This window comes from Blennius ocellaris (genome assembly GCF_963422515.1).
Source record: "Blennius ocellaris genome assembly, chromosome: 9".
Lineage (NCBI taxonomy): Eukaryota > Metazoa > Chordata > Actinopteri > Blenniiformes > Blenniidae > Blennius > Blennius ocellaris.
In genome coordinates, this window is record NC_137658.1 from 13,719,180 (window position 1) to 13,740,979 (window position 21,800).

At 46.0% G+C, this 21,800-nt stretch overlaps 1 protein-coding gene across 4 annotated transcripts in view; it reads right to left on the minus strand.

Annotated features, from left to right (window-relative positions):
• Positions 1-337: 337 nt before the first annotated feature.
• Positions 338-21,800, minus strand: part of LOC308134465 (transcription factor COE1-like) — a gene marked incomplete at its 5' end in the record, with an annotated part of 54,106 nt that continues 32,643 nt past the window's right edge. For 2 of the 4 annotated variants that reach the window (XM_080502211.1, XM_080502210.1), the window contains 8 exons: positions 338-898; positions 2,402-2,599; positions 4,778-4,957; positions 6,164-6,326; positions 6,955-7,020; positions 10,418-10,506; positions 17,846-17,972; positions 19,776-19,906. In XM_080502211.1, the coding sequence (XP_080358337.1) occupies positions 867-898; positions 2,402-2,599; positions 4,778-4,957; positions 6,164-6,326; positions 6,955-7,020; positions 10,418-10,506; positions 17,846-17,972; positions 19,776-19,906 (986 nt within the window). In that variant the 3' untranslated portion in view covers positions 338-866. Of the gene's footprint in view, positions 899-2,117; positions 2,187-2,401; positions 2,600-4,777; positions 4,958-6,163; positions 6,327-6,954; positions 7,021-10,417; positions 10,507-17,845; positions 17,973-19,775; positions 19,907-21,800 lie in introns of all 4 variants that reach the window. The other 2 variants (XM_080502209.1, XM_080502212.1) reach the window with 2 other exon arrangements.

Sequence of the window (21,800 nt, forward strand, 5' to 3'; positions counted from 1 at the left end):
CACGTGACCAGCAGAAAAGCATATTGCAAACAGCTCAATCCTCACAGTTTTTGTTAAAAGTCAAACAAACAAACCAAATCAGAAGAGAGAGAAAAAAAAACCCCAAAAAACTGGGGGGAAAAAGCATGATCTTAGATGTGAAATTGATTTTGATCGACCACGTTTATATTCATGGGAGAGTTAGCAGCAAAATGATTGATGGTTGATTTTTGTGTGTGTGTGTGTGTGTGTGTGTGTGTGTGTGTGTGTGTGTGTGTGTGTGTGTGTGTGTGTGTGTGTGTGTGTGTGTGTGTGTGTGTGTGTGTGTGTGTGTGTGTGTGTGTGTGTGTGCGGGGGTTGTCGACCTTTAGTTTCCTTTGGCTAGCATGTTGTTATGTGGTTTCAGTGAGCCGGCTAAGCTAAGGAAAGCATCTTCTATTGTGACAGAAGTTACGCAAACCTTATGGTCAATCCAACACTGGTGTTTGTACGAGTCAGACGGCGTGGGGCCTCCAGTAATCAAATCCAAACCCTAAAGGCATAAACATAAAGATAAATAAAAGCTCATTTCATGAGGTCAGTGTCACACTGTGGGCAAACTATCAGTCTCTATACACTCCATCCAATGTGGTGTCAGCAGAGCTACACTAATTCAACCAAGAGGGAAATAACGTCGCAAAGGTTCATGGTGTCTTTTTTTTTTTTTTTTCTTCTCCCCGTTTTCCCTTCAGATGAAATCCCAATGGAAAGGCCTGAGTTTAACAGAGTCCCGCGTCTTATCTTGACTTCCTTCAGTTCAGCTCCGGAGTACAACAGAGACTCGCCAGACTCCTGCTACTGTGTCTTTTCCTTTCAACATTCCCAATTCTCCGGCTATTCCAGATTCTCTACATGGGTGGAACGATCATCCCAGAAATCGCTGCTTTGTGGGAAAAGAGGGGGAGGAAGAAGGAGCGAATGGGAGATTGAGGGGTAAAAAAAAAAGAGAGGGAGAGAGAGAGAGACAGAGAGAGAGAGAGAGGTCAGTCATATGATTGCTGGGTTTCATCTGTCATCACAACAGTCACATAACAGAAATGTGCTCCGGCATCTGGTGAACAAAGACGCCTCTCCCTCATTATCTGTTCATTCCGAGGCCCAGAGAATCAAAACATTTCCCTCTGCAGCGACGCGAACTTGGCGCGCATCGACAACACCATTCAACGTTTTCACACGGCTGCTCGCTCAACAACGTCATGCGAGAGCTTCCAATGTTAATTGTTTGCAGTTACACTGCTTAAACCAAACAGTGGAGCATAATTCAAACGCGAGAGGAAGAATGCGGTAATGTGGGATGACGGAGGTGATGAAATTAGGCTCAATATTCAAACGTGGTAATAGGAATCCATGAGCCCGTTGCTGCCAACTTGACTCACATTTTTACCTCCTTTTATTATGAAGCGCCTACATCACCACCTCCCCCATCACCCCCCTCTCCCCGCTCCCATTTTTCTACACATAAGCCATCACAGGGAGGAATTTTTCATATAACGTATTGGTTTCCTATTGATTTCCCTCTTCAATCCACTAATTCCCAGGTTTATTTCCTAAGTGTCTCCAGGTTGTTGGGATTAACAGAACAGTGTGTGCGTATGTGGTGTGTGTGTGTGCGCCTCGCTATGATCAGCGCACAGTGGCCGTTGGCCCTCGGGTCACCGTGGTCAGTGCTCATCAACGCCGACAGAGGAAGTGAGGAAGTGCTTAGCTCGGGGCTCTGATAAAGATTTCCATCCATCATTTCTCTCTCAGGATCTCAACACCATGCAACATCCTGCCTAGACGAACGGGGCCCAGCAACTAAGTTGGATGGAAACTGGAGAGCAGAATGACCCGTGGTGGCATAACGACCTCCCCTCCCCCTCCCGCACAGAGACACCCACCGGAGCGAGAGGGCAGGAAGCCGGAAGTGAAAACAGGAAAGAGAACACATATGGCATGGCATGCTGCCTCTCTGACAAGTCAAGAGTGACAAATAAAAACAGAAACGAGAAGGAAGGGTAGGGCAGGATGGTGCAAATGAGCCGCGCAGGGACAGCGCAAGGGTGAAAAGAAAACAGACAAAGGAAAAAAATTTTTTTTTAAGTAAAGTAGTAACGTACTTCAGGAGAAGGCCAGGCCCTGCAGAGAGCTGGCTGATGAGTACTTGCTAGAGTCCACAAAAGACTGATCTATAGCGGGGTAGGGGAGTGGAGGGGTTCGAGAAAGGTAAAGAAAGAATAAAAAGGAGTGGGGAGGAAGAAAAAGAAAGATTAAGGAAAATCTTGTGAAAACTTGTTATTGCAAGGGGGCGAAGGAGAAATAGATTAAAGCTTGAGGATGAGCGATTCTTGACTATTTTTTTTTCCTGCTTCCATTATGCATATAAATCCCAGATTCAGCTCACCTTGCAGACTGTTAGCGTTACCGCTGGTGCACGTGGGAGGGGGGGAGTTCTGGGGTCGAACGACTGGGGCAAAGGCGCTCTTCTGCTTGACAGCGGCGGACACCATGTTGGCCGGAGAGAAGGAGAAGATGCCGGAGGAGCTACTGCAGTTGGAGGGCAGGCTGGTCGACGACGCCATGGTGGGGCTGGACGGGACGACTGAGGAGAGACGGTCAGGAAAGGGGCGTTTAAGGGTCACGGGGCGTGCATCGGGGAAGGAGGACGAGGAGGAACGGTGATGATAGAGAGGGGGGTTAGAGAGAGGACCGAGGGCAGAGGACGGGCAGACGGGACGAACAGAAAGGGACTGGTCAATGGATGATGGCAGGAGGGATAATATTTTGGACTCAGATCAACCGGATAACACTTTTTGTTTTTGTTGTTCAGCAATTACCTGCAAGTAAGATATTCCATAGAAAAGGCAAAAAAATATGTAATTTAAAACTCACACCAAAAAACAGCCTAAAGCGGACTTCCCTCCCCTGATCAGTCTGTTTCTGATGACTCGTCTCATATTCATGGGACGCAGCAGGTTGATAAGCATCTCTTCACCTCGGTGGGGCGCTGCACCCGTAATTTGTTTCCAGGACAACTTACAAACAAGGTACTCACACATTACCTTTGTTACGGATAATTATACAGGATATCTCAATCAGCAGCCAGAGCCAGTGGTTGCAGCAGATTAAAACAAATGAGCTGACAACATCTGCTTGACAACTATATATTTCCTGACAAGTTCTATGTGGCTTTATCGAATACCACCTTAAACCACCGTGACCCGAGGCAACCATGATGTCTCTAACTAACATTTGCGTGCTCCTCTTTTTACAGCTGAATGTGATGTCATTTCTCCTTTTCCCACGTGTATTTCTGTAGATAAAGATGTATTTCATTGGTCATGCTCTTAAAAATATAATAGCATCATAAAAACACTTTCTCTCCACACCCTGTTCAAGAAGGAGGGATACAGATAGGATTTGTTTTTTCATGTTTTCCTGAGTTGAACAGGTTTTGATCAGTCGTTCGCAATATGACAGAAGAAGACTAATTAATCTGTGCCACTATAAAAGTATTTTGAATCTTGGTAATAAAAGGGATATTCAGGTGTCTTCCTTTTTATTATAGAATAGAATTGTGCAAAAAAAAGTCTTTGGAGCTGTATGTTAACAGGGATGCAGTGGTCAGCGATGTCTTGCTCACACTTTTACATGATATTTATTATTTCTTATCATGAATCCCGAAGAAAAGGTTGATTTTTATTTCTTAAACTGCAGCTGTGCCCAGACATCAAGTCTTAACTCTTCATCTCATCCTTAGTTATCCCACGAGCTCCTGATTTAATATAATTTGTTTGTTGTAATATAAAGTGTAAGCCAGTGGGAGAATGTCTCAAAGAAGGAGCCGAGCTGAATTTTGTCCAAGGAAACAAATTGGTTCCTTGCATTCAAACTGCGAGCTTTTAATGAGACAGCTGTAAGCTGGTTTCACTGCGGCTACTGTACATCACAATCACAAGATTCACACACTGAAACGAGCAGAAGGTTATCTTTACAACCCAAATCCCGCCTTCCTCTTACATCACCCCATCCATCCACTCCTCTTGGGTTTGTCTTTTGTCTGCTAATACGCTAAGAGCATTTTCCCCCTCAGTGATTTTACAATCAACTGAGTCGTATTTCACCTGCCCTCTGATATCTGCTTCTGCCTTTATTGTTGTTATTATCCAACACTTAGCTTTTATGGCTCTTCCTGACAAATCCTTGCAATAAAGTCATAATCCATTTATGAAGGGGCCTAACTAATCAATTAATGAAAATTGGACCTACAAAGGCAGGCCGAGGGGCCATTGATTGAAAGTGTCTGTGTGGGGCCGATGAGCCTGTTAAAATACTTGTTAACACCCAGGAATCAAAGAGCTGAAATGGAATTGCTTCTCTAGCAATTAGTTTATTGATTTAATCAAGGGTCTTTAATGTAGAGGGTGAATGTGTGTGAGCAGAGGTGGTGGTGTGTGTGTGAGTGAGTGAGTGAGTGAGTGTGTGTGTGTGTCGGGGGGGATGCTCGGTGATCTGCTCCCCTGGCCAATAAAGTGGGGATTTGCGTTTGACTCTGTTCTTAAAGAAACAGATGAGCCAGCTGAACTGCAAGGCTTTCTCCTCGTATGTCAATTCTCGTTTCCACTTGTGTGTCTCAGCTCCTGCCCAACCCTTATTATGGTTTGCAAAAAAAAAAGAAAAAAGAGGGAGGGGGTTTGTCTTTGCTCTTTGTTTCCTCAATTTTGTCACTGCCCCTTCCACTGTCAGGTTCCAGATAAAGTATGTTGTGCATTTTACTCACTGGCATAGGGCGAGTTGCCTGCAGATCCATTCAGGAAGTTGGGGGAGGTGCCCAAGGTTGCCATGCCAGAGTTAGCGTAGCCATTCATGCTTGTGGAGACAGAGCTATAGCTACTCTGCTGGGGAGTGGAGCTTGGGACATAACCATGAGGGGACACGCTGCTTGTACTCCTACTGAAACCTATGGACAGGGAAAGAAAGGGAAGACGGAGACGGACAAGGTGTGAGGGGGTGTAGCAGATGGCAGACAAAACAAAACGAGAAAGCCTACACTCGGCGCTGCCAAGTATTCCTATCCTTACCCTGACTAATGGACGTTTCGCCATAAGCCAAAATAAATTTTCGAGAAATCTTAGACAGCATATGGCAAAGCGAGAAGGCAATGAACAAAGTGGCAGAAGAATGATATGAGCTACATCTAGCTGCAATCCAACTACTGAAACAAGAGGCCTTTAACCTTACTGGCTCCTCTCCAAAATTGGATATATTGATAAGGCAATTAAAACTAAAAGGCCTCTGCAGCTCTCTTGTAATTTATAAAGAATGAAGCTCATAGTTCTGACAGGACCTTTCTCTTATTATGCTTTACGGGGGCTGTGAACGGAAGAAGGACAATATGGGAAGGAAGACTATAAATATACATCTCAGATCCAACATGCTGACACCAGAGGAAAAAAAAAAAAACCCCGCTGGAATTGAACATCAGAAATTTCTGCCCTGGAGCACAAGGCGGGCTGCTGTTCACTCCTCGTTTCACTACACCACTCTTTCAACATTTAAGTAGCTATCTGTTCCACATTCTCATCTCCTATGAATGGAAAATATACTGCAGGTTAAGCAGCTGATATCTATTGTTTCCCTCATTTCTGCAGATGTTTTCAGATGAAGACGAAGAGCAGAGGAAGCTCATTGGGATTATTGAGACACATCCACAGCCTCGGTCCATCCACTCTCCTGGAGCTCCCCTGGTACAGGTGATGAATCACCACTGACTGCACCCACATCTCTCTCTGTCAGACAGGGGCTGACCCCAGTCTAATATACACACCCCTAGGACCCACTCATATTTCTCCATCGTACTCCATCCATGGCTCTCTTTTCCTCCATTCTTCACTCTCTCATTGTCGTTCTTCTCCTCCTTTCAAGTTTTCTCCATCTCCTCCCACCTCTTCTTCCTCTGATCCTCCTTTTTCAGACTTTCTTATTATTGGTTTCATGCTCCTAAATCACTGAATTTCCCGCAAATGCTGTGGCTTCAACACTGCTCATTTCTTTCTCTTGCTCCCTTTTTTTTTTTACTGGCCTAGAAAAAAACCAAATATAAATATATCACTAAAGCTGATCATCCTATGGCATTCGACTTTAGTTCTGGATTCTGTTTGCTCACCCTGATTGGCTGTTTGTCCCACCTCTGACCCAGTGAAGGAGTTTACGGCCATCATGCCAGCATGGACGGAGCTGCTGCCAAGACTGGCGAGCTGGTTGTGCCCTCGTGGCACTGTTGTGTAGAGGGCCTCCGCGATGTCTGCCGCTCGTTTCAGGATCATTTCCTGATCATGAGAAAAAAGAAGGAAAAAAAAGAGAACGGTGGTCAGGAAAAAAGAGAAAAGAAAAATAGAGATGCATGCAGGCTTTATAGCCTCTCGAGAGTACAAGATCTCCACTTGTGATATTGTGCAAGTAAACCGAACAGAGCTGTGGGGTTTCTATCAGTGGTCACTGGGAGTGTTATGATTGGTTTCTAGTAAAAACCAGAAATGCTCGTAACAGACTCATCAAATCTTTAGCCTCTTCTTCCCTTCTTCGTGTCCCTGCCCGCTCTCCTCCTCTTACAGAGCCGAGCCTTAATCCCACTTCTCCTCCTCTTCTCCATCTGCCACTGCACACTCTCCCTATTCTCCTCTCCACCCTCTACGTTTAGCTTTCACAGTACTTCATTTCCCTAGCTTCTTGGCGTCTGAGCTGATAAAAGCACTAACATATTCCCACGTGTATGTTTGCGGGTCCCAGATCTTGTGAGAACACAGCAGGGTGCTGTAGGGCCAACGGAGAACACCGCCTTTGATGTTGCCAGTGGACGAGTCCACAAACAACGCTTTATCTAAGAAGAGACATTGATGTTCGTGTTCACATGCGCGTGTGCTCTTTGTGTTTTTGTGCGCGTGTGTGAGTGTTTACCTGGTTGTTGTGAGGCATCCCGTACAAGGCCTCTACCAGGTCTGCTGCTCGCTTTAAAATCACCTCCTACAATCAAGCACAGAAAGAAGAAGGGGATTGATCATGAGTGTGACGGCTCAAAGAGTTCAGTCACTTTTATTACATTTCACTTCCTACATTATGCTGTGAATGCAGAACAGAGTGTGTGCGAGAGGAAAGAGGCAGACGGAGGAAGGGAGAGGAAGAGAAATGGGCCTATCCCAGCACTTTGTTACTCGCTGGGCAGTTGGGGAGCGCAGAGGGAAGATACTGTTAACTGTGAATAAAACATGAGCCTATATCTCTCTATCAGTCAACCATCTTCTACATCTTCTCCCTCCCTCTTGTCACTGCCAGATCATGAATCAGGCCTGCATGATCACGCATCAATCTCATTTAACACAACATATCATCAGGTTGACGGCTATACAACTCCCATCGTCAGCGGGGACACACCCGTCTCCTGGCCTGTATTAACCCCGGTAATGATCCGAGTGAATAGCCCCGCATCCACTTTGTGTGATAAATGTAGAACATCATTGCTCAGGTGAAAACCGCCGAGCGGAATTTCCCACATCAAACATTTATCCTAACGTAGTGTTGCCGCTTCTCCACGCTCATTTTCTACCGCTTACCCTCCTTTCTCTCCTCACTCTGTCTCTATTCTTTCTCCCTCCCTGAGTGTATGAGTGTGTGACTCCAGGCAGTCGTTATGTGTGTGTGATGTAGACACCTACAGCCCTACGAAACCCTTTTTAAAAGTTAATGTGCCGGGGCCAGGATATATGCTGGAGGCGCGACAACCAGAAAATTGCAGCCCCCTCCCCTCCAACCTTCTCCTCGTTTCTTTCTCTCCCTTTTTCTCTTCCACTCGCGCACACACACGCTGTGCGTTATACTCTCCTGAGTGTATCCCTCGCTGTGAACAAGCCCTGGAGCATGTGTGCTCTCTGTTCCGTGACACACCGCCTTTCAATCAGACCTCATATCGCACACACACGCATACGCGTACACACACACGCAGCCGCACTCATGTGGAGGCTGTCGAGCACGCCCAGGACATGACGAGAGGGTCAGCAAAGCAATAAAGATTGTAGAGCGCTGTCCGAGGTGCTAAATTCACTCAATAATGGGAGCGCTGCCTCTGTGTTAACCTCCCATTACTAGCACTATCTGGGGGAGGCAGGGAGGGAGGCGAGGGGAGGAGGGTGGGAGAGGGAAAAGAGGGGAGACCTGAGAGGAGGCCTGCTTGAGGTGATTGAGAGATGCAGAGGCCCTAGGAAGGTAAGTGGTTCTTTAGTATGTATGCACCGCTCCTCGCTTCCTTCTCTCTGCTTTTCCTCGATGCCCCATGCCTCCCAGGGATTGCTAGATAGGTAGATGGATGGATGAAGGAAAGGAGGGGATGAAGGGGAAGCAAGGGAGGAGGGAGGGAAATGAGGGAAGTGTGAGGCATTAGGATACAAACAGATCTGCAGCTGGAGTGTAACTGTGTTCTGGGAGGACGAGTGAAACATCAGTCGCTTAATATACATTATTTTTTGCCTTTGTCTGCGTCAGGCCTTCAGCACCTTCTCCTTGGGGCTTAGAGTTGTGCATCTCTATGCTATGCATCTCTTCTTCTAGCACCCTCCCTCCTCCCCACCTGTGCCTCCAAACTTCTTTCTCTTGTCTTCATTTTTCTTCTTCTCTCGATTAATCACTCTCTCGTGGTCTTGTGCCCTGTCTGTACCTATCAGTCTCTCATTAGCAAAGGGATCTGTCCAGTAGCTAAACACGATTAGGCAGCGCTCCAGAGTCATTCTGATAAACAGATAAATGTGGTTACCGCCGTGCTGCCTCCCGAGCTCTGCCGCTGTAAGGGGAGACCATTTCCTGGGCGCAGGGTCTCTTCCCGTAAAGTCAGGCCCGCAGAGACGTCAACAGGAAGGGGAACCTGATCCAGAGCAGAGTCTGGCCTCGTCTGGCAGGGCGGTCACTCATTAGCCCGGCCCAGACCCCTGGCTACACCACAGCCTTAGCTAAACACCCTGCAGCCTGGATACCAAGCGCTCCCTCCTCACGCTGACTTTTCGACTATTAGCTACAGCGCAGTATGGGGGCTGTTTTCAGCTGAACACCATTATCACAACCTACAGAGATAGAACAGGCATCAGTAAATACCCTGCTCCCTCCTCAGTATGTGTCTTAAGTTTGTTAAGAGTCCTTTAAAAAAAGTTGCCATGTCATATCCCCAGCTAGTTCAACCTTGTTAAAAAAAATTGAAGAACAACCACAAATACGCTTTGCCATGGCAGCTGCGATCAGACAGCTCCAGAAGTTGCCAGTATATGCCCCCTCTCCTGCCCCTCTCTAATGATTGAGGCCAACAGTTGAGAGAAGTGTGGTCAACAAACTGTTATTACCTCAATAAAGGCACAAATCAATAGAGCTGAAATGAACAACCAGGCCTGCCAGCTACCGCTGTTCATTTAGAAAGAGGAGACACCATAGAGCGAGGGAGAAAGAGGAGAAGAAAAGAGATGGATGGATACAAAGATATTTAGAGAGATACAGGGGGTTGATAGGCTAAAGACCAGAACTCCCCGGGACAAGCCTTGTATCCACCAGACATGACACACAGCGAGGACAAGTGATTTCTCTATCTTTCTCCTGCTTCTACCTGGGCTCTCCATCTCTGCCTCGTGGTGACTTCCCACCACTGTGAATGTGTGTGCATGCACAGCCACAGAGGAACGTGTGTGTGTGTGTGTGTGTGTGTGCGTGTGTGTGCGTGTGTGTGTGTGTGTGTGTGTGTGTGTGTGTGTGTGTGTGTGTGTGTGTGTGTGTGTGTGTGTGTGTGTGTGTGTGTGTGCACACGTGCGCACACTCGCGCTCTGCTTTTGGGATGTGTGCATGTGTGTGTGTGTGTGTGTGTGGGTGTGCTGGAAGTAATAAAGTCCACCCGGGGTTGACTTCGATCCACTGACCCAGCAGGAGGTAAGACTGGACAGCTATGATGGATCACCTAACCTGCTTCTGCCTCTCTCTTCCTCTCTCCCCTCAACCTCCTTTCCTCCCTCTCTCTCTCTTTACCTCCCTCCATCCATTGCTTTCCTTCTCACTTTGCCAGTCTAAATGACCTTATCCTCAGTGGAAGGATGAATAGAGTTGCCTGTGTATCCGTTGCACAAATAAAGTGTTTGAGCGGAAAATGACCATGAACATATGATTAAATGTTTATGCGCATGCTGCATGGTGACATGTATGGTCCACTGTCTATAGCGCACAGTTGTTCCTCTGTGCATGAGCTTGTACTGCCCTTGTGCCATCTACACATGCCTTGAAAGCCAAGAAAGTGTCAATACATCTCTGTACCAGTGTTACCAGGACATATTCCCATGAAATAATTGCACCTGGCAAGCAGCACAAGAACAGATACATGAGAGGAACGAAGGCTCTGTACCTTGGGTAATCTTTCTTGGTCTCCGGGGTGTCTGGGGATGACCTTCTGTAACCTCTGGAAGCCGTAGTCTATGGTTGGCTCGTTCAGTGCTAAGCACAAGGAAAACAGAAAAAACAGAGAGGGAGAGGAAAAGCCAAAAATTAGTTTGATTCTTAATAAAGAAAACACCCACTGTTTAACAGCAAGTTAGAGATACAGCAGGAGAAATAACTGACGTTAGATAAGAACTGAGACAAGCACATTTTTACATGAATATTTCAACATGAAGTTGAAAATGCTGAAAATGTGGGTGTTCTCTATTAAGTCTAGCGTGCGTCTTTGTTTGCCTGTGATGTAATGAATCTCTCTCTGTCGCCTGCTTTGGTGGTTAATAAAAAGACTGTCAGGAATGAGCCGGAGTGAATGTGTGTTTGTGTGCATGCATGTGGATGTGTGTCCTGTGGTCTTGCGTTGATCAGCGACTAATATAAGCAATTACAGAGCTTGGTTCCAATATAACAAAGGCTTGATCGCTCCGGGGAACAAGCTAAACACACACACTTGCACGTGCGTGTGCGCGCACACACACACACACATACACACACGGTCTGATCATCCAGGCAGCAGGGAGAAAGCACTCTCTCTGCATGCTGTGGTCGTACTACGGTAATTGAATATGAGAAGATTTACCATGAATATTTAAACATTAGAATAAATACAATGAAGATCTGAGGCTTATAGTACAAACACTTCAGAGGAGGATCGTTGGATAAGTGCTCTCTCCACATAATTCTTTCCTAATGTACTGTCTCTGTCTCTCTTTCTCTCCCCCCTGTCTTTTACCCACCTCCCCTCTTTTGTGGGCTGCCCGAGGAGTCACTGCACAATCCTGACCGCTTTCCGCGGCCTATAAGATGCTTCTCAAGTTTGCAGGCCATGTATGTGGCTCAGACGTGTTCATTTTGTATGTGTGCGAGCATGGAAAGGAAAAAGGAGACGTTATGCGTGAGAACTGGCTGTATGTGTTTGTGCCGTCCGTCTGTTTCCCCTGTGGGTCGCAGCTTGGACGTTTCCTGAGGGCTGATGCCCTGCTCGCCTCACATCTGAACAGCCAGGCTGACTAGGCGGCCCCCAGAAAAAGGCCCCTAGAGGCTATGAGTACAAGCTGTCCTGCTGGACCTCTAGTGACTTCACCATGGCTTCTTCCAGAGTTGGCTCCGCTCAAACACAGACCAAAAAAAGAGAGGGGGGGAGAGAGAGAGAGAGAGAAGGGGGGCGCGTAGGAGTGAGAATAGGTGATGCTCTGTTTTGGCAACACAAGCGTATTTGGGCAGCTCTCCCTGTGGATTGCTCCACTAATCCATAAGAGTGAATGAAAGGAAAGGTGAATAGCTTGAAGCAAAGACCATACAGAGAGGGAAAAAGTAGAAGTGGTGGTGCCAGAGGCGTGCTCAGCCCTCGAAGAATGACACACATTACAGGCCAGCTGGTCCGCTGATAAAATAAGCCAAAACAATGAGATGATCACATGCAACAAATAAAGTATGAATTATTTCTGAGGACAAATATTTGACATTACTTTCCTATTCTCTGATCTCGCTAAAGCCTTAAGGAGGATTTGCCCTGGATTAGGCCCGCAGTCTGAGGAGGGGATTGTTCCGACAACATCCTCTCTTTCGTCTCAAAGGCTTTTGTTTTTATGATGAATTTTTTATCAGTTCTCCACAATGTGCCAAATGAGCCTCGAGTGAACAATAGCATAAAAACCCCAAGTCATACTGAGATACCCCTATTACAAATAAAGAGACAATTTTGGTAATTGAGAGAGGAAGTGATATTGTCTCCGCTCATTTTCAAGGACCATAAACCAGGAGAGGAGTATGTGGGGGACAACGCAAAAATCCACTAACTACCTGGCTTTGTCTCTTTGGGGATTATCTTTTTATGCCCTTATATCCATGCTCAATATCTCACATTTTACACCAGGAATTAGTGCTGAAAGAAAATGAAAAAACCAAACTCCTCTACCTCGAAAGAGGAGCGGTGTGCTGCTATACTCCAGGATTCAAAGCACACTCTCCTATACAGGTATATTTATAATCCTTAGCTGTCGCTCTCCAGAAGAGCAAATCAAAGCCAGTAAAACATAACTGCCATAAATAAATGAATAGATGAGCAACAGCCCTGGACTGGAGGGATTCACCTAGCAATCACCCACATCAGATCAGATCAATGCTCATGGAAATTTCATGAAGCCTAGAATCCACATCGCTTCATATTTCACTATAATAACCCACAGAGCCGCAGGGGGAGTGTGTATGAAGGGGTGAGGGGGTAGGAGAAGGAGGAGAAGAGGCTAGGATGGACGGGTGCAGGGGTGTCGGACGTATGAGCTTTAGGGGTGGGGTGGAAAGGGGATGGATGTTTGGGCCGAAAAGAGTGGGAGGCAAAAGGGGGGGGAGAGAGGATAATTGAGAGGTCAGAAGACTGGAGTTGTCCTGGAAACACAGAAGGTTAGGAGGAGGAGATGGACAAGGAGGAGGGGGAAACTGCAGCCGGCGTCCAGTTGCCCTGTGTCCGTCTCCTCCAGTGTCACAACACGGTGTGCGTGAGGAGGTGAGTGGGTAGCGTACTTGCAGGGTTAGGTAATTGGCTCTGAGGCTTGATGTTAACACCTTAACAGGCCCTCAGACGGTGGGTAAGGAGCTGATCATATCACAACCTTCTGTTTCTCCCTCTGTCTCCCTCTCTACCCCTTCATCTCCGCTCTGCCTCGTTACATCCCTCTTTCCCTCCCCCCTCTCACTCTCCCTCCATTCTTCCCTCCCCTCTGCAGTCTCCAGTGCTCAGGTGTGATCTCATAAGCGCTGCCTGGCGATCGATGCCGCCAGTGGCAGGGGGTTCAATAGCCCTGAATTACGGCTTCATTTCTACCACCCCCCCCTCCCTTCACACAGATGAGAGCTTGCCCCCCCTACCCCCAACCACCACCACACACACATACACACTCGCACACAAGCGAACACAACACCCCACCAACTACTCACAATCCAGATCAATACCTTACAATCTAATTTTTATCCATTTTTCCATAAACCCTGAGATTGCGTTTATTTGCAGAATCCGACAAGCTAAATAAAGCATCGCTTGAACATGTCAGGGAGACTAATGCATGGCTGGAAATTCATACACAGAAAACAGATGAGTAGAGCTTTTTGCTCCAAAAGGAAGGGAGAGGTTGAGCCTGATAGTAGCAGAGAGGGAGGCAAAGAAGCAGAGGTGGGTGTGCATGTGCAGGGAGGAGGGTGGGGGTGTATAGAGATTCTACAAATCAATGGAGGTGTGGATGCAACTACAACCTAAGCTCTAATTATCTATTGCAAAAAGTGCATGTCGACAGTTAACAATACCTGACAGCATGGATCCTCAGTGGGAGAATTGAAATTTGAAAAAATCTGGATGAAAAGTGCAAGCCAGAATTAAGATATAAGAAAAGATAAGGAATCATTCCCTCTGGTGAATGCTGCTCATTTCAGCGGGGTATAAAATAATCTACATTCGAAATTCATTTACATCATCATCATGGAAGCAGATGCTCCTGTAATAAGAGCGGAGCATGCTAAAGAGGGAAGACGAGCCACATGGTGCAGAAAATTAATCTCAATCTCAAATAGAGGTGTGAATTTCCTCGTAGTTAAGACTGTGTGCCGTAAATGCGCCATGTATACAGCTATCTCAGCTGGCCTTGTCTCCAGCTGTAGGCCAGCCATTTTAATCAACATCAGGCATCCACCCAAGCTCAATAAAAGACAGCATTCACAAATAGGAGCAAGACAAGTAATTGACCAGCCTGTGGTTGCACCCCACTTTTATTGCCAGATGACTACACGCTGCGTTGGTGCATCTGTGATATTTGAATGTGCTCATGCATGACTATAGGTGCATCACATGAGTGTATGAATATAGATTACATCTGGAAGTGTATGTTGACTTTATCTATATCGGATATCATGCAAAAGGTTATCGTCAATAATTATCACACACTTTCCTCTAAACCGTGATAACAAACTGATCTGAATTAAAAACCTCAGTACTGAGCAACTGTCTCATCATATCATTAATTGCAAATATACATCATAAGCAGACTTCAGTTAGCACATAAAACTTTACAGAGAATGTCCATGCTTACTGCACTTACTTTGGCATTGTCTGTATCGCACTCCGATGTCTGTGTTGCATAAAATGACAGACAACTGCCAGTCCCTTCAACCACTCCTAAAACTAATTTGGAGCACAGAGGCAGGCGCACAGAGAAGGAGAGAGATGTCAGCGGCAGCTGGTTTAAATTCTGTTCCTGACTTTTGTCTCTTCCTTGGTTCTTCCTGTTCCTCCTCACTGCCACTGAGTGATGTTTCCCACACACCTAATCTGCACTCAGCGCTGAAAAACTGCCCCTAATGTTTGTGCGTGCATGTGTGTGGATGCGCGTGGTGCCACCCTTAATGTGAGCCAGCAGAGCCTTTTAATATCAGCAGAGGCTGTAGTGGAAGCACTAAGCAGACAAGGCTGCATACTGAGGAGGGAGGGATTGCCTTTTGAACGACATGGGTGATACATCAACTCCCTCAATCTATGGCCAGTATCCACGTGTCACATGCACGCACAAACATATACGCACACACACACACACTACGCACACACACACCTTATTGGTGGGGTATTATCACTTTATATTGCATGGAGAAAAGAAAAGGGAGAGCCCCTCTGATGAATGTCACAAAGACAGCAATCCAGTAAAAGGTGATGCACAACCAAACGTGGAGACGCATTTGTACAGGGGAGCAAGAGGGGAGGAGGGCAGGCGATGACCTGATAATGAGAGAGAGAGAGAGAGAGAGAGAGAGAGAGAGAGAGAGAGAGAGAGAGAGAGAGAGAGAGAGAGAGAGAGAGAGAGATTAGGGAGAGCACCCAGCCCCAGAGGTTGGTAAGGCAGAGGGCAGAGAGGAGAGCAGAAGGGGGATAAGGGGATAAAAAACGAAGAGGAAGAGAAGGGAAGGGGAAAAAAATATTTTATTCTTATCAGTGGATAGCTTAATTGCCTTTGATGAGTCTAATTGGAGCTTTCTGAAGTCTAATGGCAGTGGAGTCCTCAGAGACGAGAGAGGACACGTTACTGTAATAGCTTTTCTCTGAATCTCCTTCTCCTTTTGCACCAAAAGTCCCCTGCTTGTCTCTTCCGTCTCTCTGTGAGCGACAGCTGACTTTCTTTCTGGTTGGGGTGTATCAATAATCACGCAGCTAAAGGTGGGGTTGGGGGTAAACCTATAGGTTTAAACCTGTGTGTGTGTGTGTGTGTGTGTGTGTGTGTGTGTGTGTGTGTGTGTGTGTGTGTGTGTGTGTGTGTGTGTGTGTGTGTGTGTGTGTTTGGTATGTTTGCAAAGCAGCAGTAGCAGCAGTATTGGGTATGTGTTGACTTAATTAGGTCTGTGAGCTGTTCGCTTTCCTCTCCTCAGCAGAAGTTGATTAGCAATGCCAGCTGTCCCCAATGTAATTCAGAGTGTGCGTGTGTGTGTGTGTGTGTGTGTGTGTGTGTGTGTGTGTGTGTGTGTGTGTGTGATTGCGCATGCACATGTAATATATGAGTGTATGCATGTCTGCGAGTGTGTATGTGTGTACGCACTAGCTGCCAGCTGCCATGCAGCGCTGCCAATCCTCCATGATTAGTACCCACTGGCAACTGGGCTCAAACTGGTGCCAAACAGACCCAGGAGGGCAACATGGCCCTTGGTAATCCTCCATCCTCTCCCATCTTTCTCCTCTCTTCTTTTCTGAACTGCTCTCTTTCTCTGCACTCTCAAAAATTGCTTTTTTTGTTCCAAATGTTCTTCTCAAGCTCTGCTGTCATTCTGTGCTTCTCATTTGAGAATCCAAATGTGGGCAGGTTCCTCCTCGCTAGGAGACGGTAAAATGATTTTGAGAAAAAAAAAGAAAAGAAAGAAAGCCGCTGATGGACGAGCTCTGCGAGAAGTACAAATATCCATTGAGGGTAAATAGCGGTGGCTGAAGCGAAGTGTGCAAAAAGCAGGGCTGGGATCTACCCCCCGACACGGTTGACTGTGTCACCGTGGAGATGCTAGCGCTTGGCAAGCGGCACGGCGGTGTATGTGTTCGGCTCCCAGTGGATGACCTCTTGCTACCGCTCACCTGTTGAGATTCCTCTATGCGCCTCCATGGAAGCCAATAGGCAGGGAGAAGGATGAATTCGTTCAAAGAACCAATTTCTGAATAAGTGAATGTGACAAGGTGAAAGCGGAGGGCTGGGAAGCAATAGGGTGTTTATGCATACGGTTCCCACATGTCTGGCACATTAAAAGGCTGCGTACACACATATGCACACCTACACACACTTATAGACACACAGCTCTATGAGTTTGGCAGACAGTGGGCTGTTGGACAGCTCTGGCATGGCAAAGGCTGCCCACCCATCTGCCCTCTGTCTTAGTAATGTAGTTACTTGTCATCGTGCATGTGTGTGTTTGGAGTACATTCATGCATACATCCAAACAAACAGCATCCTATGGTGGCCCCTCTCAAAAGTAAGTAAACACAGTTATAACTGTGGCACATGGACATGGATTGTGTACATGCCCTGCAATTAGGACACATACACACCGGTACAAAATGCAGAAAATACATGCCGTGGTGATGTGGCGCACACACGCTCTCTCAATTGTGATTTTGTCAAATGTTGGCAATTCCAGCCGGGGCTTACAGCCTAAGTCTATCAGTGGTTGAGATTACAGACAGATTTATGTGATTCACAGTCTCCCAGAGGACCCGTGGCCTCGCATTGGTTAATCACCGCTTCACATTCACTCTCTCGACCGCTCTTTTCACCGCACGGCCATAACTCTGCGGACTGTTGTAACACTCGAGCCATTCATGGACCGGCAATTGCTGTCAAAAATCACACTCTCTGCAAGGACCTCTTCCTTCCTGAATCACGCTTTCGACAGGGTTAATTCTCAATAATCCCACTAATCAAAAGGTTAAACCTCCCTCTGACCTTCACCTGCTTCATAAAGGAGGGCAAATACTTTCCTTCCTCTGATCAGTGGGCTTTACTACTGAATTATTGAGTCACATTATTGCATTTCAAATGGTTTAGCATGCATGTTGTTCTCCGCAAATGGTGCAGAGGAGTGACAGCTTGTAAACAGATTGCTGCATCAGTTTTAGCAGATATAGAACAAAAGAGACTTAATGAAACCCAGCATGAGTGTACATGTGATCTTTTTTTTTATTATTATTCTTTGCTGTGTAAGCAATTCAAAATGTTGAAAGTCAGACAATTGCATTAAAAAAAGCCTACAGACTAGTAGCTTGGATACACAATATGCCTTTAGACTGCACTTTGTCATTATTTTAACGATTAGTACATCAGGGTACCTGTGTAGATGAAGCGTCCAGGCGTGCCTTTGCAGAACTGTTTGGATTTGTAGGAAAGTGTGACTTCCACCACCCCGGGGATGTGTCTGGGTGGAGTCTGCACTCGAATGGCATGGGGGGTGATCAGCTATGGAGAAGCAGAGAGGGCAGGTAGATTAATGCAATGAAACTTTATATCTAAACATGCACTCGGGGGACTGTTCCCAGCTCATCTCAGACCTTTCCTATCGCAGCTTTGGATTATTTATTTATTTTTTTTCCCATCGTATAATAAGCCTGAAAATGATGTGTTAGCGCTAAAGCCCTCAGGTGGCCTCGTAGCCCAAGGCAATGTCATTGTGAGGCTTAGGATGGTTATCAGTGCTGACATGGACTCTGTAAGAGGGGTTCAAAAGCAGTTATCTGTTTATGAATAAAACACACTTTCCTCTGCATACGTCTATTGAACAGTGTAAGTAAATGTAGAATACGCTTGTCTCTGGTGCCCCCCGTCTCTGTGTCTGTCAGCTGAAGCTGTCTAGCTGCCGTTAGCCACATTAAAGCACCACTGTGTCTTAAACAGGCTCACTTATTGCGGTTGATGAGCCCACTCTCCATGTACGTGTGTGCACGCTGAAGGGTCTTTGAAGGAAAACGGTAACAAGGCAAAACACAGATGAGACCTCAGCAAGTGCTTGTTTTCTGCACGCTATTGTGAACTAGCACTCAAAGCTAGCAGTGCTCAAAAGCTATCAATGCTGCTGCTGGTGTGTGTGTGTGTGTGTGTGTGTGTGTGCGTGCGTGCGTGCGTGCGTGCGTGCGTGCGTGCGTGTGTGTTGTTCTAACTGTCCCTTTCATTGCTCACTTAGCCAGGCTTTCATTCCACCATTGTCTGGCCCCACTCACCTCTCAGCGAGATAATATAGGAGCTTTTTATAGAATTATTCCTTTACTAAAGAGAAAGCTGTTTAGCTGAGCTGCTCACTGACCTTCAATTTCACACATACACTGCATTTACATTTTAGTCATGTGGCAGATGCTCCTTACAAAGGAATCCGTACTGTACAATGAGCACATATTTCATGAAGGCAGATACTAACACAATAAAAGACAGGGAAGGAGGTGAACAGAGATATGACAGAAATACGAGCTGCCACGCAGAGAAATTAGATGGCAGGCTCCTTTTTATATTGGGAAATATTTCAGATTTACACGGTGGCTTCTTGTTTTTTTTCTTTCATTACCTTTCAATTAATTTATTACAATTTTAATTACTTGGTTACATGGTTACATTGCTGGTTTATAAGAGTCCAGGAGACTGTGGTGAAACCTTTGGTTCACTGGTTCTTTGAAATGAATTGAAGTACAATATCATTTCCTCTCTGTTACTGGCTTGTGTGGCAAAGCAAAGGCGAGAGGTTCGCAGTCTGAGGGGAGCACAAATAAAGAATTAGCATTGAATAAACTTAAAAAGTTTGCTCCACTAATGCCCATGCCAAGGCTATAATCTCTACACAAACATTGTTTAGATCATCAGAATTGTATTCATTCTCGTCATTCACAACGACTGATAAAAAGTTGGACATACTGATGTTGGCATTTATGCCAAGTAAAGCAGGTTGAGGAATTTCAGTTTTAATTGGTAACAAATCCTTGATATTTAAATGCATAGCAAAATCTATAAACTAGATCTACATATCTAAAGGGACTGATTCTTATGTGTGCGTCTGTCTGTTGGCCATTGCAATAATAGTTATGATATTCATATCTTGCAGCCACAAATGGGAAAACTGGTTGAGAAATGTCAGCAGCAGCAATAGAGCATAAAAAAATGGGAAATTCCCAACATGAAAGACCAAAAAACAAATATCGTCCATCGTCCATCAACATGAGCAAGGAAATGCCTCTCGCATGCTGGTGGGCACACATACATGAAGACATGGTGACTAACCTCGCTCCACACCAGCATGGTGCCGAAGATGACTTGAAGGCCATCAAAGAAGTTGTCCCCGATGATGATGACTGTCGCCCCCCCTGTGGTCCAGCCTTCACTGGGGCTGATGGCTTTAATGCTGGGGGTTGCTGTAAAAAAAAAAAAAATCACAGCCATAATAGATTAGATGCTAACGAACCTAATGACAGTCCCTGAAAAGGTCTTTGCTATTGTCACTATGTACAGTCACTTCGTCCCCCCTCCCACCATCACTCTCTCCCTCACACACGCATACACACATACATCACCTCTCGCCTCTCTCCCAGGGGTCGGGGGCGAGCGAGGAATACTAATCAGAGTGATTATACGCACCCCGTTATTAAACATCACCCCTGCCCTGTGTGTGAGGGCAGCGGCAGTGCGCTTGTTTTATGACACGTGGCAAAGCGTGCAGGCGTGTAAATGTCAGGTGTGCTCAGTGTCTGATCAAAGGCCATGCGACCGGGGAACAGAGGAGAGCCAACACTAGCTCTGCCCTCTGAATACGCAGCCTTCATTAGCCAAACACTTAGCGCCTGCTCAGCTGCCTGTTTCATACGTCTATGTAGCAGCTATCTCCCAGCCTGGCTAAGGAACACATGACCGCTTGGGCTCAGCTCCAGCTTGGCATATTTCTAATGCGTTTTGTAGGCTTTTAGTGTTTTCTCTTAAAGCATATTCTCTGCATCTTAATGGACAAAGTACATGGAATAACAACAATAAACCCCATTTTCAATAACTAGTATTGAATGTGCTCTTTGACCTTATCTCTTGGTGTTATGGGCTTGGAGATTAGTGGATGTGATTGAAGAAAAGAGCAACATCGGGAAAATGCATGTTTATACAAGCTAAAGCTCTCTCCTTAACAGATATGCAGCTTGTCAGACATGTTGTAATTCTGTAAAGCGGCATAATCCACTTTAGACTAGGCTGAGTTTTTTTTTTCCCCCACAGCCTAGCCTTTGCTCTTTGCCTGACTCCCTGTTCTGTTGATCCTTCCCAACAAGCTGGAATGATATTTAGCCCCCCGATACGCCTGCAGAGATCAGCGTTCACCAAGCAGCAATCTGTGTCCGTAATCATGGCCTAAGATGCCTCCTTTTCACAGCCGCTGATATTATGTGCGCTCGACGTGCATGTGTGAATGTGCACGTGCGTTTATATCTGTGTGTATGTGTGGATTAACCAGATGGTGGAACGTGAATCCATGTGATAGGATTATACTTTGGGTGTTCCTCGGTGCCATCTGTTCAACTCTATGCACTGCTCATCTATTACCGCCTGAAATGGGCCCCAAAGTTGTGTATCCTGCACACACACACACACACACACACACACACACACACACACACACACACACACACACACACACACACACACACACACACACACACACACACACACACACACACACACACACACACACACACACACACACACACACGCATGCACACACACTCACACAAGAACAGGAAATAAAGAGAAGGACAGAAAGAAAACAGGAACAGACTGTTGTCTTATCTTTTCATCTCTTCTTCATGCAGTTGTACATATTTGCTCATCACTTCATCGCACCTATGTCTATTCATGCCCCCACCCCTCTGTTTTGTTCTTTTTCTCTGCTCCTGACTCACGTCACCAGGCGGACAAAAAAAATCAGAGAAGAGAAAATTCCCAAGCAAATCTCTCTGACATGAGGAACATCTGTTAGTGTACTGTGTGCACTCTTCTTTTGTGTAAGATCCAAGTCTTGCTGACATCTCCCAATATGTCTTGTCTTTGTGAACTTTTCAAATCATCTGTGAGACCAGTCGCAGGAACAAGTGGTCCACCTTACCTCTGGAGAATAGTCATTAGAACGACTTAACCATAACATTCAATCTTAATGCAATCTACAATAGGCCATCATGTAAATCCCTTCTTAGTTTTTTTTTGTCATTATCATCCCTGAGGTTGACTTTCCTCAAAGAAAAAAAATATGTTTCTCTTATTCAATGTCTGGGA